Source organism: Piliocolobus tephrosceles, chromosome 11, assembly GCF_002776525.5.
Source record: "Piliocolobus tephrosceles isolate RC106 chromosome 11, ASM277652v3, whole genome shotgun sequence".
NCBI lineage: Eukaryota > Metazoa > Chordata > Mammalia > Primates > Cercopithecidae > Piliocolobus > Piliocolobus tephrosceles.
In genome coordinates, this window is record NC_045444.1 from 113328896 (window position 1) to 113349214 (window position 20319).

The window sequence follows — 20319 nt, forward strand, 5'->3', positions numbered from 1 at the left end:
AGCCTCAAAGTCCTAGGCTCGAGTGATCCTCCTGCCTCAGCCTCCTAAGTACCTAGGATTATAGATGTGTGCCACTGTACCTGGCTAATTTTTTATTATTTTATTTTATTTTATTTTGTAGAGATGAGGTCTTGCTATGTTTCCCAGGCTGGTCTTGAATTCCTGGCCCCAAGCAATCTTCCTAAATTGGCCTTACAAAATGCTGGGATTATAGGCGAGAGCCACTGAGCCAAGCCTGCAGATTTTCTTTTCTCATTATTCACTTCTAATTAAATTTTACACTGCATATTACAGATGGAGATTGAGCTAAAATGAAGCATTGTTTTGGTCCCATTTAGTACTTTTTTTTTTTTTTTTTTTTGAGATGGAGTCTCGCTCTGTCACCCAGGCTGGAATGCAGTGGCGTGATCTCCTCTCACTGCAAGCTCCGTCTCCTGGGTTCATGCCATTCTCCTGCCTCAGCCTCCCAAGTAGCTGGGACAACAGGCTCGTGTCACCACACCCGGCTTATTTTTGTATTTTTAGTACAGATGGAGTTTCACCACATTGACCAGACTGGTCTCGAACCCCTGACCTCGTGATCCACCCGCCTCTGCCTCCCAAAGTGCTGGGATTACAGGCATGAGCCACCGCGCCTGGCCCATTTAGTACTTTTAAAACATTCAAACTTCAGCTTATCCTCCAGGAAGCATTTATGTGAAAGAAAAGTCACTGGCATCTCTTCTAAAGGTTCCCGGTCTAGTGGCTTAAGTTAAAAAATATTGGTCATAAAGCAGAACATTGAACTATTTCCTGGCATGCCTCTAGATCACAGCCTAGAATTTTATAACATTTTTATTTAACTACTTATAGCCATTTGAGGCATCTGTTACATGCTGTGGAAGTGCAGAATGTGGAACTTGGCTTTCTTGAGGCAGGCCAGCCTGCTGGTGCTGCTCACAGGCATAGGGGCCCCCAGGAGGGTCACAGCTGGGAGTCAGGAAACTGCAGGGCTTCACGATGAGCAGCACTGTCTGGTGGGAAGAGCTGAGTTTGAGTCCTTACACTCCAGCTTCTGGGCATCATCACCTAGGTTTCTTTATCTGTGTAATAAAAAAGTAGAATTTCTTTCTGTCTTTCGTGGTTTCACACCAAAACTGCTGGAAGGACTTTCACTAAATGGAGCACAAGATGTAATCTGTGGGAGGCATGAGAAATTCACTTTCGTCACCTCTTGTGGTGAGAGAGTCCATGTGACTGCCCATCTGTGGGAATGGCCTTGCTTATTAAGCACCTTGGACAGAGAAAGTGAAGGACTGAAATTTCAACATCCCCAAAAAGTCTGAAGGGCTGAAGCTCCATGGATGTACATCTCACGTGGGCAACTCTACGGAGCGTGTTTTAGAATGGGCAACTGGACAGTTAAGTGATTTTTCTTGGCAGGCAGTGGGTAGATCAGCTAGTAGATAAGGTGGAACTAATTTCGCCTGCACAGGATTGTGAGAATTAAGTGAAATGAAGCAAATTATATATAATTACTTTTAAACTGTAATTGCATAAAAGTTATTGGGAGGTATGTAAATATTATAAGACCTTGATTTCTGGGATGAATAGCTTGAAGTTGATCAGATAATGTTGATAAATATTTAATATCTGCTAATACTTATGTAGTACTTATGTTTCAGGCATTATTCTAAGTGTTTTACCTATGTTACTCATCAACAACTCTATGAGATGTTCCTTATTATTACTTAATATCTGTTTTCTAAATGAGGAGACTGAGGTAGAGATTGATTAAGAACTTAACCTAAGGGCCGGGTGTGGTGGCTCATACCTGTAATCCCAGCACTTTAGGAGGCTGAGGCGGGTGGATCACCCAAGGTTAGGAGTTGAAAACCAGACTGGCCAACATGGCAAAACCCTGTCTCTACTAAAAAAATACGAAAATTAGCTGGGTGTGCTGGTGTGCACCTGTAATCCCAGCTACTCAGGAGGCTGAGGCAGGATAATTGCTTAAACCTGGGAGGCGGAGATTGCAGTGAGCCAAGATCGCACCACTGCACACCAGTCTGGGTGACAGAGTGAGACTCTGTTTCAAAAAAAAAAAAAAAAAAGCACTTACCTAATGTCATGTAGCTCCCAAGCAATTAAGCAGGATTTGAACCTAAATCATTTGACTCCAGAGTCCATTCCATTAATTATGACACTATTCATCGTTTTTTTTAAATCTGCTTAAAGATATTTTTTCCATAAAGAGTATCACTACCTGAGACACTGTGCAGTGTTTTAACCATGAATATAGAAAGCCATTGGGGTGGATTGAGGTGGGGGTACAACGTGGTAAAATTGGATTTTAAGCAAGTTGAGTCAGGTACTGTGTAAATAGACTAGGGGAAGAGTGTAAGGTGATAAAGGCCTGATTTCTGTTGAGATCTTTCAGCATATAACATATGTTCTTATTAATGGCTTATCTGTCTAGAACATTCTTCGTATGTCCATTTAGTGGTCTTAAATCCCAGCTCCTCAGAGGTTACATATTTTGCCTCTACATGCCTTCCACATGGGTGGCATTGCTACTAAAGGCAGGCTATTATAAAGCACATCTGAACATTATCCCACTAAGGGATCAGAAATTTTGTATTCGTGCTCATCTGGGGAGATGGTGTATGAAGGAAAAAAGGAAGGAGGAGCTTTTATGTCTTAAGAACTCCAGGTTTGAGCTTGGGTGTGGTGGCTCACACCTATAATCTCAATACTTTGGGAGGCCAAAGTGGGAGGATTGCTTGAAGCAAGGAGCTCAAGAGCAGCCTGGACAATACAGCAAGACCCCATCTCTACAAAAAATACATATAAAAAAATAGCTGGGTGTGGTGACACTTGCCTGTAGTCCCAGCTCGGGAGGCTGCTGTGGGAGGACCACTTGAGCCTAGGAATTCAAGGCTGCTGTGAGCTATGATTGCACCACTGCACTCTAGCCTGGCAGCAGAATGAGACACTGTCCCTAAAAAGCAATAAAACCCTCTAGGTTTGATAAATTCAAGTCAGAAAGATATAGGCAGCTGTCATTAGAGAGAGAGTCGAATGGTTGTGTCCAGCTGGGTGAGATGGTTTCTTAGTATGGCTGGAACAATGGAGGGTGTGAAGTTGGAGAACCATCATATTAAAGATCTCAGTAGGCTTCAAAAGGAGGAAATGCTCGCGGTTCCCAATTGCTTCTGGAATGGAGTCTAAGTTGTAGATATTTCCATGAATAGATACTGGAATATAATTATTGAGAGAGTGTCACAGTAGTCATAAAGACGAGATTCCCTAATGTAATTTGATTCTAGTTTTTATTTTTTATTCATGAAGTCAGTTTTCATTCATTTGATTGTCTTCATTTCTTTGTATCTCTGCCATTAATGTGAAGGAAGGAAACAGAGGTCCCTACTCTAATTCCCTCTGATTTTATCATTAATGTAGCTCTGGAAGCCATTTAACAGATTAGATAGCCGGAAAAAAAATGTCATTTATGTGCAACTAGTCATCAAGTAATTATGCTGTCTAACTAAGGTTCCATACTATACCCCCAGGACTCACTATTTACTAATCAACCCAGGTAGAATATGCATTCTGGTAAATTGAACATGGTGTAATGATGTGAAGCCATACCATCTGCTCTTATGTTAAATATTTAAATATTACATTTTAAAAGCACAATTTACATGTTATTCAAACAACTATGTTTTGCATAGTTGCAAAGCAGAGCTTTTCCAAATGCATTCATGTATTTGAAAAGAGAAAACAGATTGTGAGTATTCAGTTAATAAATTCTTGTTTTTCACTAAATGCAAATATATATTATACCATTTTCTTATTTTCAAAACTATCTTGAAAATCTGCATTTTGTAACTGGATTCTCTTGGAACCTAAGGAAACTAAAGCTTTTAAGAAAAATAAAATTATGCTAAGTAGTTTTATTGGAAGAACAAAGAATTTTATTGTTATTATCTTGGACTAAAATGTTCTCATCCATTGGCTCTATAGTAACAGTAACAAGTGGAGCAGACAATTTCCTAAGTTTGGACTAGAAAAGCCGTGAATGAATAAGATTCCTGAGAGAGTTACAAGGGTTGGAAGAAAAGCTCCAGTTCAGTTTATTCACAGAGAAAGATGACTGTAATGAAACAAAATAAGAGAGAAAAAATGCATCTAGTGTTTGTGTATATTTTGACCCCATTAATGCACTATTTGTGATGCACAAATTTGCTGTCTAGCTCTTGTAATTAAAAAAGCAGACGAAGTTTTTATGTTTAGTATAAATAATTTGCTATTTTCATAGCATTTTTGCTTTGTTTGCATTATTAAAACACACTAACCCTTTTTTCTTCTAAATAATTGCACAGAATTTGTAGTCAAATGTGTTGGCCTAAGCAATATTTCGCCATTGGAGTACATTCGCATTCCCTTCCAACATACTCTATCACAGGGCAATGGTAGAGCTGCAGTCTTTGCAGTTTAACCAGGACAGTTTCTTTGTGGTTTCACCTTTCTTTCTGAAGATTTCTCTTGACCTGAGCTCGTTAAATAATTTTCTGTAGAAAGTGTGAGTGAGTGTGTGTGTGTGTGTGTGTTTGGGTACATGTGTGCTTGTGTGTGTGCCTGTGAACATGTGTGTGTTTGTATTGCATTTTAAGCAATGAAAATCTAAGCATTTTCTCAGTATCATGAGTCATTAGGGCAATGAAAATCAGTATTACTTCACATCCACCAGGATGGCTACAGTAAAAAAAGATGGATAAATACAAGCATTGTTGAGGATGTGGTGAAACTGGAACCCTTGTACAGTGCTGAAGGGAATGTAAATGGTATAGAAATTTGGAAAACAATTTTGCAGTTACTCAGAAAGTTAAACATATAGTCACCATATGAGCCAGCAATTTCACTCTTAGGTATATACCCCAGAGAACCAAAAACATATGTTCATAAAAATTGTACATGAACATATGTTCATAAAAATTGTACATGAATGTTTATAGCAGCGTTATTCATTAGAGCCAAAAAGTGGAAACAAATGTCCATCAGCTGATGAATGGATGAACAAAATGTGGTATAATCATACAATGAAATACTATTTGACTATAAAAAGAAACAAAGTATTGATACTTGCTACAACATGGATAAACTATGAAATCATTATGCTAAGGGAAAGAAGCCAAATACAAAAGGCCATATGTTGTGTGATTTCATTTATATGAAATGTCCAGAATGGGCAAATTCATAGGGACAGAACGTATTAAAGATTAATAGTTGCCAGGCACTAGGTGGGAAGTGAGTGAGTGACTGCTAATGGGTATGGGGTCTCTCTTTGAAGTCATGAAAATTCTAGAACTAGATATGCACAACCTCGTGAATATACTAAAAAAAACACACACTGAATTGTGCTCTTTAAGATTGAATTTTATGGTATACAAGTTATATTTCAGCTTTTAAAGATGAATGCTAAATCCCAGTTATGCCTAGTGTTCCATTATTGGAATGCTAAGCTTATGGGAGTTATTTATATCCTACTGTTCAAGGTCATCACTAAGGTCTAGTTTTTCACACACAAAAAATTGCAACTTCCAGCATAAATGGGTTAAGCATCTGGAAGGTCAGGTATTAGCAAAGTACTGAGTTTGAGTGATACGACGACTCTTGCCAAATGACTTGAACAAACCTAAATTTTCCCCTGTTTCTTGGAGCATATACTTCAAATATTCAAAACTGTTAAATGAAACTTACCAAAGGCATGAAAGTAGTGCTAATGATATAGCATTAATATATCTCAATTATATAGTGATAGACTTTTCTTGAATCTTAAAGGGGAAAAAAAACATACAATTTAAGAATATTTTGGTGAATAATTTTGGAATTTGTTATACTTTTAGTAATATGGAAGTCTCAATCTTCAGAACAGCATTTGATTACTCCCATTAAGACTCTGTAGTTCCTGTCTTTCTTGTGAAATTAATTTTGTTGGTAGCAGACACCAAATTGGGAATAGAATTTATAACTGGTATATATTCTTGCAATTTAATGGTCTCAATTCTTATTGAACATTTAAATCTGGAAATTGAGATATATACTGCCTTAGTAAATGATAATGATGAAATATTTTCTGCTTTGTAAGTAGAATTGAAAATCACTGTAATTAGTTTCTTTTCCCTTTTTACTCCTTTCTCTCCCCCTTGAGACACATTGGTTTCCCAAGTTATGAATTCAGTTTCTTTTGTTTGTTCTAACTGCTTAGTCTTTCTTATTACATACCTGTTTAATTTTTAATTTCTCATTAAAAGTAAATATGGCTAATTTTCCTGTCACTATTTCAAGAAACCTTCCATTTCTCTCTGCCACAACCTTGATATAGTACTGTCTAGTCTGTATTATTACATAATTAAAATGCTATTTTTTGGTCAAATAGTTCTGGCAAAGCAACTTATCAATACATTTTAAATGGATCAGAGATTTATTTCTGTAATGTTGAGATTAACGTTATAAATACTGTCATGGACCTAAAAATGCTAAGTGGAATAATATGTACAATGCTCTGGGAAAAGTTGTTAAAATTGCAGGAAACATACTTAAAGATGAACGTATCATAGGTATTCAGACTTCTTAATCAGTTTCATTTATCATATAATGTAGACACATTAAAAAAAATACACTAATCTTGAGTCATGTGAGAAATACAATTGGCCCTCCATATCCGTGGATTCTGTATTCATGGATTCAACCAACTACAGATTGAAAATTTTTGGCAGGTGTAGGGTGGGAAATGGATGATTGCATTGGTGCTGAACATGTACAGACTTTTTTTTCTTGTCATTATTCCCTAACAATACAATAAAACAACTATTTGCAAAGCATTTATGTTGTATTAGGTATTATAAGTTACCTAGAGATTATTCAAAGTATATGGGAGGGTATGCATAGGTTATATGCAAATACTACACTGTTTTATGTAAGGGACTTGAGCATCCATCGATTTTGGTATCTGTTGGAGGTCCTGGAACCAATCTTCCATGGATACCCAGGGACAAGTGCATTTACTAAGCCTGGACCATATGCCTGTCACTGTGTATTTGTGGTGATCCTATGGTGGCTCTGAGTACTGTTGGTGATCAAAATGGATAAGGTTATTCCTGCCCTTGGTTGTTTATACTCCTGCCCTTGGCTGTTTATACTGTAATCCTGGAGCTACTGATTTGGTAGCACCCATGCAACTGGAGCATAGTGACTGATGCAGAGACCAGCTTGAGATGAGACCACCTGGGTGGTGGGCAGGGAACTGGTGATATAAGCATATAGTTATGGGAAAGAGTTTGGACTTATTCTTGCTGTGATGACAACCCATCAAAGGCTTACTACTGGGGAGTCCAACTTCAGTTTTATATAAGATTATGCTAAGCAGTGGTGGAAAATAGTTAGTGGGTATCAGAGGAGAAGCAGAGGATTCAGTTGGTTGGATTTTATGGTAATCAGGCAAGCTATGATGGTGACCCAGACTAAAGTAGTGGCCCTAGAGCTAGAAAGAAGTAGATTGATAAAAAACTGTTTAGAAGAATTAATAAAACTTGATGGATAGGATTTGGGGGTAGCAGGGTAATAAGGTTAAGGTCAAAGGACATGTCAAGGACCTTTCTACATCTTTGGCTTGAACAACTGGATAGGTGGAAATCCCGTGTCTTGAGGTGGAGAGCATGAGAGGAGGAGCTCATTTGGAAGGGGCAGTCCAGTGTTCAGCTTGGGGTATGTAGAGTCTGGTGGGGAGGGTGTGTTTGTAAGGTAAGGGAGCACAGGGACTGTCCTTTCTTGAACTCTGGTAACTGGCTTGTGGTCTGGATACAAATTATAATACATAAACCGTTTCTAAAACCCAACAGATTTTACAGGTTTTCAGTTCACAGGTAAGTTGCTATAACTGATGATGCCTCTGTGATCTTTCAGATAGCGCAGCACTCTAAAAATTTCTATGTATTTGATAGTCAAAACATTAACAATATTCATTTTATAGTCAGTGCTCACTTACTGTGATCTGTCTTCCTTGGTGTTCCTAGAACCGTGCCTCTCTGGCCCACAAGGTCAGGTTACAGATTTGATCTTTACATGGTTAAGTTGGATTTTCTAAGTTGTCTTTGGACAGGCTGCATCCCTCACCTTAGATGGCTGACTTGGTAACATTAGGAAGGAAACTGCTCTACAGTTGTTACGAACTGGGACTGATTTGTCTTTCCTACTACTTAAGACTCAAAACGTATGTTCTACCTACACTGGGACTCTGATGGCCTTTGTTTACAAAGGTGGAGCCCAAGAGATATGCACTTCTCACACTGGCTATGGCTATAGCTCCTTTGGCATTAAGTATGCATTTATGGAGAAGCAAAGCCACACAATTTTACTTCTCTTTTGATTTCCTGTGGACAATATTTTTATTCCTTCAACAAGTATGAGTAGGCCATTTAAAGGCTGGGAAGATAAGTGTTTTGTTATTTGCTGTACCTCCAGTGCCTGGCACAGGGACTGGCATGCATATGGCACTTGATAAATATTTATTAAATACATGAGTGAAAGAAGGAATGGATGAATCATTGTTCTGTGAGAAAGGATAATTCAGTTCTCAGAAACCAAGACAGCAAGCAAACTATATTTTCCTCTAAGATTATGTCCCTGGAACCTGCTGAGAAATCAAAGCTGAAAAATAGAAATTTGGGCATCATCCTGATAAAAAGAATTACAAAAATCATGAAAGTGGAAGAAGCCCTTTAGTGTGTGCAGGAGACAGTAGGGATAGAGGAGAAGCGAACAGCAGAGAAACGGGTTGAAAGGAGGAGTGAAGCCTCAGGAAAGCAAGCTGTGTCCCATGGAAGCAGGAGCAGTCAACAGTGGAGAGCTGGGAGGTGCGAAGGGATGCAGACACAAAGACACCTTTTCATCTGGCCAGAAGTAACTTAGGAAAGTGCAATCAGAGCCTGGGACACAGTGTAAAGTAAGACTGGGAATTCTGTCCTTTTATCTATATTCTTCATTACTAATGATTGTAATTGAGGGGCAAGTTTTTCTTGAGCAAAGGTGTAATTAGTTTTGATTTTCTGCTACATAAAGCCCAGCATCATAAGACACTCTTGGCAATGATATTGAAGGGTTTATTTTGTGATTTCTTGTAAGCTGATTATTTACTGATCAATGATCAAGGCCAGTTTTTTCATTGTTCCTATTAAAGGTAACAATGTTTGATATATATAATATACATATTTATGTGTATGTGTGCACACGTGTACACACATGTTGATAAATTTAGGAGAATTACAAAAAAGTCACAGTAGGAAAAGATTTGAAAATTGACTTGAGTTCTAATGTGAAAAACATAGGTCATTTATCCAGAGTTATTTGGGAGCATTTCAGTTTAAATTTCATTAAATTCTCTAGTTCATAAGAATGCTACAGAGCTACAATAATAACAATATAGAAACTTGGGTTGTGCTAATACATGGGGTTGTGCCAATAATGTGTGTGTGCGCGCATGTATAGGTATATGGCTAATTGTATGTGTGTATATGCCCACACACATTTGAGTCTTTTTAGGATGTTATCATTTGCAAAGGAATTAATTCTCACGTAAGTAAGTTTACTTTATAGAAATGAAAGTAGTAACTACTGTTTATTCTGCAGCTCTTTTGTTCCAAGCATGTTACAGTAATCCTAGGAAGGAGGTTTTATGATTCTTAAAGTGAAGAAATTGAAGTTCAGAAAGTTTAAATGATTTGCCCCAAGTCACAGAGCTGGAAGATAGGAGAATCCTGCCTTTTTTTTTTTTTTTTTTTTAACTCTAAAGCTCATGCATTGTCCACTGTGCCGTTAGAGTCCTTAGGGTATAAGAGTGAGTTACCTGTTTGGTTGGGGGCCAATTAATCTCCATGGAGAAAACAGAAACCATTAGATGAGAACTTTTTCAACATTTTGCACCTAATCTATTTAATATCCATAGCTACACCTATTTTTCTTTTCTTTCTGTTAAGAGGAAAAGGCTCTTGCCTCCAAGCACTTCATCCTTTTTATTTATCTGTGTCTCTGCCTGCACCTTGTCCCTTACTAGCTTCTTCCCATGAGCATAAACCAATTTCTCCCTGTCTTAGTCCATTTAGGGTTGCTATAAATACCTGAGTCTGAGTAATGTATAAAGAAAAGAGGTCTATTTAGCTCACAGTTCTTCTGGCTTAAAGTTCAAGATTGAGCATCTGGTGGGGGCCTCAGGCCACTTCCGTTTGCGGTGAAAGGTGAAGGGGAGCTAGCAGGTACAGAGATCATGTGGTGAGAGAGGAAGCAAGGGAGTGGGGAGGTGCCAGTCTCTTTTAACAATCAGCACTGGCAGGAACTAATAAGAGTGAGAACTCACTCACCCCTGACCCCAGGGAGGGCATTCATCTTTTCATGAGGGATACTCCCCCATGACCCACTCAAACACCTCCCATTAGGTTCTACTCCAATACTGGGGATCGGATTTCAACATGAGGCCGGGCGTAGTGGCTCCTTGCCTATAATCCCAGCACTTTGGGAGGCTGAGGCAGACATATCACCTGAGGTCAGGAGCTCAAGACCAGCCTGACCAATATGGTGACACCCAGTCTCTACTAAAAATAGCCAGGCATGGTGGCACTTGCCTGTAATCCCAGCTACTTGGGAGGCTAAGGCATAAGAATCATTTGAACCCGGAGGTGGAGGTTGCAGTGAGCCAAGATCATGCCATTGCACTTCAGCCTGGACTACAGAGTGAGATTCGGGCTCTAAACAAATAAATACACTCATTCGTTCATTCATTCAACATGAGGTTTTGGAGGGACAAACACCTAAACCATAGCACTCCCCAAAGGCAGTACCTTCTGTATTAGTTGTAATTGTTGCATAACAAACCACTCCAAAGCTCAGTGAAGTAAACCAAGTACCATTTATTTAGCTCACTGTTTTGTGGGTCAGCAAATTAGGCTGGGCTCAACTGGACTCACTTGTATACCTGTGGTCAGTTAGACAGCTTCACCTCTGGAGTAGTAGCTGACCAGTGGCAAGGACCTTCAGGGTGACTGCAGTCTGTACCTTTCTTTCATTACTCAGCACACTGGCCTAACGTTCACATGGTTGCTTGAGAGGGTTTCAAGAGAGAAGCCTATAAATCATCTTGAGGCGTAGGCTGGGAGCTCGTGTAGTATCCCTTCCTCCACATTCTGTTAGCCAAAGCATGTCACAATGCCAGCCCAGGTCCAGCGGGGTGGAGAAGCGGGCTAGTAAGCCATGGAACTTCTCATTGTCATTAACCCCAAATCATATTGTTGGGATCACCAATATCACCCTTGATTTGGGGTTAATGTTAGATCTCATAGTTCTCATAGTTAGATGACCACCTCAGGCTGCGTTTGTGCCTGTGCTCTGGGTTCCCTCTCTCACTGCAGTTAGAACATCATGTGGCCGCTGTTGGTTTATTTCTCGGTGGAAAGTGAGCCTCTTAAAATCAAGGACTGTGTATCAACCCAGGATTTGGCTTGTAGAGGAGGTAACGAAAAGCTGAAGTTGTTGTGAAAGTAGACGTCAGACCATTGGTATCTGGCAGCATGGAAATTGAGATTCAAGATAATGGATGCTTGTGTCTTCAAACTTGCTTCTTGATGTTTAAAAACTTTGGAGCAAACTCATTCTAACATATCAAAATCAAATATTTCTTTGAAAAAAATGGAGGGGGTAAAGAATCCTGGCTAGGATTCTGAGTAGAAATCATTTAATGCTTGCACACTATCTTTGTAGGTTTTTCGTGAGGTTACATGTTTGTTTATAAGGAAGTCAAGTTAATTTCGTGACGTGTTTGTCAGAGAAAACAGTCCATTAACTGATGCATTGGGATTTGGGATAAAATTTCTATTCTAGAATGTAAAATGAAGGAAGGGTGTCAGTCAGCATCCTAGATATTACTCTAGAAGATGTTGAACATAAATATTTCTGTTAGAATGAGTGGTAGCATTTACCTCATGGGAGTCTGTCTTGAAGTGAGTATGTCTTATATGTGTACTAATTCTTAATTGATGGTTTTTCACATGCATTTTGTGTTTTAGGTTCAGCTGTCTATGTATCTCCCTAGATACCTAAAACTGACTACCTGACCACGTTTTCCCATTGCTGAGCTATTTCCCTCATATCTGGCCATGCAACGAAGATCAAGAGGGATAAATACTGGGCTTATTTTACTCCTTTCTCAAATCTTCAATGTTGGGATCAGCAATATTCCACCTGTCACCCTAGCAACTTTGGCCCTCAACATCTGGTTCTTCTTGAACCCTCAGAAGCCACTGTACAGCTCCTGCCTTAGTGTGGAGAAGTGTTGCCAGCAAAAAGACTGGCAGCGTTTACTGCTCTCTCCCCTTCACCATGCTGATGATTGGCATTTGTATTTCAATATGGCATCCATGCTCTGGAAAGGAATACATCTAGAAAGAAGACTGGGAAGTAGATGGTTTGCCTATGTTATCACCACATTTTCTGTACTTACTGGAGTGGTATACCTGCTCTTGCAATTTGCTGTTGCCGAATTTATGGATGAACCTGACTTCAAAAGGAGCTGTGCTGTAGGTTTCTCAGGTAAGGGAGACAAAATTTTGAGGTTGCATGCATAAAGGAAGCAAGGGAGGTGTGGCTGCTGTCATTTTATGAAGTGTGGGTCCCTAGTTGGTGAGAGGAACCAAATTCTGAGTGGTTAATGGCTGCTGATGCTTTGCATCTTGAAGAGGAGGCTGGAGCATGCAGGGACTAGTTTTTGCCATTTTACATTATGCTGCATCATTCACTTCTAGACAGTCTGCACTAGGACCTGCTGGGAGGTGGTTTTGTAGAAGACATAGTATTGGAAATATGCACCAGCTCCATATGGTAGGGTCACAGAAAGATCCACAGATGTATTTGTAATAGGGAGGTCTCAAAAAAGGTGACTGTGCTTGGGAAGTAGGCTCAGTGTGCTGTCTCTGGTTACCAACTTGTCTGCACCTGGTTAGAGCACGCTCATCTGCAACAAGTTACATGAGGCAGATTTAGTATTTACAGTTAGGCAGCAAGGGACAACAGGAGCCTAGGATTCATTGTGAGCCCGTCCTTCAAGGCTCAAAAAGCTGCCCAGGGCTGTTGAAGTCTTGACTGTGTGTGCTCCTTTCATGCAGAGAAGGAACTCCGAAGAGGCAGCCAGGTACAAACCTGGGAATCACATGAATCACTGGGCAAAGCTTTGAAAGACATCCTATTCGGGGAGAGGATTAGGCTGTTTCAGCTAGCCCCCCTTTTATCTCAGGGTGTTGAATTTCCAGCATATTTCCACAGTTATTCTTGAGAACCACAAGCGAGAAAGGAGGGGGAGAACTACATAGGTCCAAGTCCACCTGGAGAACTGTCCTGCATATGCCTCTGGATGATTTTGTTAATAAATGCACCACACCCTGGTATGGCATGCTGGCCCTGTTTTAGGAGCCATGATAGTCACTCTGCATAACCTAACCAATTTAATTTATACAGCAGATCCATGTGGAGATGGGATTGTCTTGATTTTATTTTATTATTTATTAATTTTTTTGAGACGGAGTCTCACTCTGGCGCCAGGCTGGAGGGCAGTGGCGTGATCTCGGCTCACTACAACCTCCGCCTCCCAGGTTCAAGCGATTCTCCTGCCTCAGCCTCCCGAGTAGGTGGGACTACAAGGCACGTGTCACCACGCCCAGCAAATTTTTGTATTTTTAGTAGAGACGGGGTTTCACCATGCTGGCCAGGCTGATCTCTATCTCTTGACCTTGGGATCCACCCACCTTGGCCTCCCAAAGTGCTGGGATTACAGGCGTGAGCCACTGTGCCCGGCCTTGATTTTATTTTACTTTTTTTATTTAAATTTTTTTTTTTCTGACCACCTGCGGACTGTTGAGGGATTGTCCTGATTTTATAGATGAGGAAGCCAAGACCCAGAGAAGTGAAGTCACTAGCACCGGGTTACCCAGCTAGGAAGCAATGGAGCTGGGATTTGAACCCAGTCTGCATATTAGCTGTATGATGCATTGTCTCTCGCCTTCTTTGTCACTAGTTCCTTTTTACAGATATTTCGTGGGACCAAAATTTCCAGCAGGATTTAAATTAGGTGTTCTAAATATTAGAATGTGAAGGGGAGGAGAGAAGTAGTCCTGAAACAAGGAAATCTAATCATTCCTTCTGCTTTTCCTGACATCCTTCCCCTTTCCTTCCAAGATGTATCCTTATGCATCTAATTGTGGGAGAAGAAAGAATATATGCCCTGCCTTCAACATGTTTTTCCATAGAGGTTAGAAAAATACAAATTACAGGTGTTTTTTATTGAGTTAAAATTTATATAGCATAACTATTTTATAGTGTACAGTTCACTGGCATTTAATACCAATGATAGTATTTTATTCACATGTTAGGTATAATGTATTTAGTAGCATACTGAACACCAATATGAACTTCTATATTTGGAAACATCAAAGGCGTGACTGCCTTTAACGTTGTCTTTTTACCGAACGCAGGACTTTAAGGAATAGGGTATGTTTTAAAGCACAAAGTTGGATGTAATCGAATAATCATTTTCACTTTTAATTGGCTTTCTTTGTAAATGTTGATACTCCTACTTTTGGATTGTTAATATTTGCATGTTCTTCATTCTCTTTTAGGAGTTTTGTTTGCTTTGAAAGTCCTTAACAACCATTATTGCCCTGGAGGCTTTGTCAACATTTTGGGCTTTCCTGTACCGAACAGATTTGCTTGTTGGGTCGAACTTGTGGCTATTCATTTATTCTCACCAGGGTAAGTGTTTTCTTTTAGGGAATACAGTTGAAGAACCTGATGTTCCATGGAGAAAAAAAATTGCAATAATAACGAGGAAACCACTTGTTTTCCAGAGAGAGGTTTATTCTTTACCTCTTAGGACAGAATCAAGCTTAATGGTTTTAATGTCAGACATTTCTGGGTTTAAATCTTGTTAACTATTGAGCTGTATAATTGTGGGTTACTTGTCCTAACTGAGTTGCAGATTCCTCATTTTTTGACTAGGAGAAACTGTTATACAGATATGAGGATCAATATTAACTGGCCAATCAGCTGGTTAATTCTGAAAGCAATATTCCAAAGAAGCACATAGAAACCATATAACTATAAAGACTAAAAAGCTATAAGATATGTTGATCTAATGCTTTTTTTTTTTTTGTCTGTTTCTGAGATGGAGTCTCACTCTGTTACCCAGGTTGGAGTGCAGTGGCGTGATCTCAGCTCACTGCAACCTCCACCTCCCCGGTTCAAGCAATTCTCCCGCCTCAGCCTCCCAAGTAGCTGGGATTACAGGCTCCCGCCACCACGCCCAGTTAATTTTTGTATTTTTAGTAGAGACGGGGTTTCACCATGTTGGCCATGATGGTCTCCATCTCTTGACCTCGTGATCTGCCCACCTTGGCCTCCCAAAGTGCTGAGATTACAGGCATGAGCCACCGCGCCCGGCAGATCTAATGCTTTTAAGCCATTTTAGCTGTCATTTGTCTTGGTAATAGAACTTTTTAAACAAAAGGCTTCACTTGACACTCAAAATGTGAAATGGATCAGCTCTGAAGTCTTTTGGGTTGAGAGGTGGCATGGGGCCCCTTTCACCGTACTCCCATGTTGCTGTGGCTTCCTCAGAGGAGGCACCTCCACAAAACCCTGGAGCTCCAGGAAGTGCAGTTTCAGAACTGCTGATCTAGGTGAATTTTTTCCCTTACAGAGAAGCACTTGGAAATTCGGAGGGTTAAGAGACTTGTCAACAAACAGTTTGTGGTAGACACCAGCCTCATGAGGATTCAGGCCCCCTGACTCCTGTCTGGGGCTCCTGCCTATTCATGCTGCAGTTTCTTCCTTTGGTTCCTTTCTCTGCTTTTTGTTTAGAAAAAGGAGGATAAGTTGTGTTATTTGTCCGCCTCTTCCACCAGCTTCACTTTCCTTAATCTGTCTTGTGCAACTGGAAATACATGATGTTTGTTTTTACTGTGGGACTGGACGTTGGCGAAGGGTGAGATTCAGGAAGGTTCAGAAAGAAGGAAGATTTCTGTTTGCTACTGTTCTTTACAGACAGTTTTTATTTTGGTTTTGATTTGTGTGACTGTGCTGGGTGTCTTACCTTATGCGAGAGTATTCTCATTGGGCTGTGTGTCAGCCCGGTAACTCCGGGTCCTTCTTTAATGCTAATTTCCCATCACGGGCAGCCCCTGGCAGCTGGCCTATAAATGGCAGTGATGTGGCCCCTGAGTACCACTCATTTACAATTGCATTGCTACTTTTGACAGTTCCACGAAGAAAGTCTAACAAAATCTTCAAAGTTTTCTTTGAAAAAGCATCCAGTAATGTCTGTCCCTTATCTGAACAGCCCTCTCTATACCTTGTCACTCACTGCTCCTCTGACTTGCTTGATGTGACTTGGTTCTCTGTGTCAATGATAGGCTCTTGTATGTAACTGGCAACACCCAGCATTCATATGAAAATCACTCCCTCTGCTATTTGAACTTTTATCCTGTGATGAATCCATTGAATAACAGTGCATTTGATATTCTTATGCAACTATTTCTGAAGAGCTTTTTATGCATTTCACTTTTTAGGGTTCCCCCAACTTACATGGAAAAGGCATGGTTGCGTTTTTGTGTCATATGCATATTCTGTGTGGAGGGACCGGTAATTCTGAGCTTGGGAAGTAAATGAAATTTCCTGTCTTTGAACTTGAAGTCTTTTGATTTTTAAGATTTGACTGCTTTGAATGATAAACTTCTAATATACAAGCATCTACTTATGCATGTATCCAAATAAAGACTACACTAAACACTGGTCCAGGAAACCTAAGCAGTGAATGCTTCTTTGAGACGGATCTTGGAAGAATGGGTGAAACTGGAGCTCTCTTTGCAATGCATTGTTATTTGCCTGATGGTTGTCAATTAGAATTTTCATTGGGAAAACACTGTAAATCTTTACAACAAAGCTTGCTTTATTGCAGGACTGTATGGGCTGCCCTTTGGGAGGAAAAAAAAATCTGCCAAAGCAAACATTTGGTGGACCTCTGTGTTTTATGAAAGCCACGGAATTAGTAATTTCCGTGGTTACAGTTACAGAGTTTCATGAAGGAAAGCCACTCCAAATAGGCATTGTGAGGAGTATGAGGGGTGTGGACTTGATGCCAGAGTGAAGCAATCTCACTCATTCACGTGGTGCTTTTGCTTCTCACAGTCTCTGTGTGTATTTACTTCAGAGGTTGCTCTGCTTCACACGTGGCTTTCCATTTTCCTTCATGTCCTGGGACCCTGATAGGTGATAGTGTCTGAAGAGGCGTCCAAGGAGGGAGATGTGCAGTCCACCTCTGGTGCCTCCTTGCTAGACTGGGCTCCTGTTCCTTCCCACCTCCTACCCCCAAGATTCTGTTGATGGAAAGAAGGGGGATATGTTCCCTGATTTTACCTTCTAGCCAGATTATGGACCTCTGTGTGTTCTCACCTGAGCCTTAGGCCATCTAGACAGAAAACCAAAGTGGAGAATCGTGAACATCACCCAGAGTAAATGAGCCACTCAGCAACTGTGCTAGAGGAGAGCGGTTGAATGTGAGGGGGCCAGGCCCACATACTGGCCATGGGATCTCGGGCAAGGTACATCGCCTTTCTGAGCTTCATTTTCCTCACCTGTGAAATGGGATATTACTTACCTTCTCTGTTTAATAAGTCAGTTTTAAGGAGTCATATGTGAATGACCTCTTTGTAAACAATAAGAAGTACTCAACCCTTTTATTACGAAGTAAATCTCTGGATGTGTACACTGTTCCTAAATAGAATCATAACTAATTGCTTTTTCTTTCTGAAATTAATAAATCAGCTGTTATTTACTTTTGTTTGTTTGACTTCCACTCCCTACTTTCCTTTGCTCCTACCTGACTTTTTTCATCCTTAATGAGAGCAGTCTAAAAATGCCCATAAGCCACTCTTAAACACTAAATAAGCAAGCCTTGGCTGCATTTGGACCCTGGGGTATTACAGTTGACCCTTGAACAACTTGGGGGTTAGGAGTGCTGAGCCCCCATGTAGTTGAAAATTCGTGTATAATTTTTGACACTCCCAAGACTTAACTGTCAATAACCTACTGTTGACTGGTAAGCCAACCTACCCAAAAACTGGTAAGGCTTTACCGATAACATACACACACATTTTGTATGTTATATGTATTATATACTGTATTGTTACAGTAAGCTAGAGAAAATAAAATGTTTTTAAGATCATCATAAGGAAGAGAAAATGTATGCACTATTTGTTAAGTGGAAGTGGATCATTATAAAGGTCTTTATCCTCATCATCTTCACATAGAGGAGGGAGGAGGAAGAGGAGAAGGAGTTGGTCTTATTGTCTCATGGGTAGCAGAGGTGGAAGAAAATCCTCATGTAAGTGGACCTGCATAGTTCCCACCCATGTTGTTCAAGGATCCACTGTATTTGGTAAAATATGGCAGCTGAAAGCATTACCCCCTAGGCTTTAGATACTGTTTCATTGCTAATATTTGACAAGAATAAAATTACTTTGACCCAACTAAAAACTCTTTGGCTAGATTGATCAAATGAGATAAAAATATATTTTTTTTACTTGTTTCCATTTTTTATTATACAGATTTTCAATTTACTTATTTTTCAATTTAAATTTTATTTTCAATTTATTTTTCTACTTGTTTCAATTTTTTATTTTCAAAAATATTTATAAATTTATAAATTTTCAAACATAAAGAAAAGTTGATGCACCATTTGACAGTAAGTTGTAAACATAGTAACTTCACCCCTAAAAACTTCAGCAGGCATCTCTTAAACATAAAAATATAATTTTGCAAAACCACATTACTGTTGTCATGCAAAGGAAAATTAACAGTAATTCTTTAATGTTGTTTAGTAATTGGTTCATGTTCAGATTCTCCTAGTGTTCAAAATGTCTTTAATAACTTGTTGTGGCCCAAGGAGAACCAGGATCCAAAATTCACATATTACCTTTGATTATTATATTTATTTATTCTTGTATTCTAAGACGGTCTTCCTACCTTTTTACTTTTCCATGAAATTGACATTTTAAAGATATCAGATCTCTTGTTTTCTAGAATATCCCACACTCTAGACTCGTCTCCTTGTTTCCTTTGGGGCTTGTTTAACTTGTCCCTCTATCCCTTGCATTTCTGGAAACTGAAAGTTAGGTCTAAAGGCTTAATTAGATTCAGATTAAACTGGCTCTTTTTTGGCAATAATACTCCATAGGGATGATACATGTTTCATTACATCAGGAAGGACATACATGCTAGGTGGCTCCTCTGTTAGGAATTATAAGTTTAATTACTTGGTTAAGGTCGTCTCCATTATAAGGGCACATTTATCCCTTTGGAATTAGCAAGTACTATATGAGGTGACACTTGGACACCATACAGATAACTTGTTTCCAGTAACTTTTTGTCTTATGGTTTTTGTATAGATCAGTGGTTATCCTTGTCTGGATTGTTTATTTTAGGGAGACTTATAAAGGATGACTTTCTCATTGGTTATTCTTTTTACACGTGTTTGATGAGATTAATCCGGAGTTGGGGGTTAAGACCCCAAGGCAAGGAATTGAGGAAGATGAACGTTTGTCAAAGGCTGATCTTAGTTTTACAGACTTCAAGCTTGTTTGGTTTTGTGGGTTCTCCTTAGGAAAAAGGTACAAAACTACACAAAAAAGTAAAAATTTTAAAGGAGAAAGGGAAAGACAGTTCATAAAATTTTAAGAGCTGACAAATATTATAAACATGAAATCCATAAAAATAATATAATATTAATTCCCTGACATACCTCTGTAATATTTTCCCCCACAGGTTTTGCTGCATGCTTTTTGATCTCTTTTTTCATATGAAAATAATCTGGTAATAGTATTTCCATAGAGAGAACATCATGGTGGCTCAAAATTAGTTTTCTATTATTAAGAGTTTAGAAGAGCTTTCTTCACAGGTCATCATGTAAATTTTTAGAATCACTGTCCAACTTTGGAAAGCCTGTATCAAGGTTCTTTTTACAATCAAGCTGTAAAATTTCAGTACTTTTCAAGTTTTTTTTTTTTTTTTGTAAAGTGATCAATATCAAATGTTTTTTGAATTGAATTGAATGTTGTCATTGACCTTTAGTGGCAAAGTGCAGGTTTATAGTTTTCTTCATTGATATACTTTGTTCTTAAATCAGCAAGTAATTTAAGTACTTTATTAATGTTCTTGTGATGCATTCTTCTTCATTAATTGTCAGAA

The 20319-nt window shown here is 39.3% G+C and overlaps 1 protein-coding gene across 11 annotated transcripts in view; it reads left to right on the forward strand.

The window, feature by feature from the left end:
• The window catches only part of RHBDD1 (rhomboid domain containing 1), a 202319-nt gene that overhangs the window by 17626 nt on the left and 164374 nt on the right, over positions 1-20319 (forward strand). For all 11 annotated transcript variants that reach the window (XM_023193836.1, XM_023193833.1, XM_023193835.1 and 8 more), the window contains exons 2-3: positions 12096-12618; positions 14697-14829. In XM_023193836.1, coding sequence (XP_023049604.1) covers positions 12186-12618; positions 14697-14829 — 566 coding nt within the window. In that variant the 5' untranslated portion in view covers positions 12096-12185. The remainder of the gene's footprint in view (positions 1-12095; positions 12619-14696; positions 14830-20319) is intronic.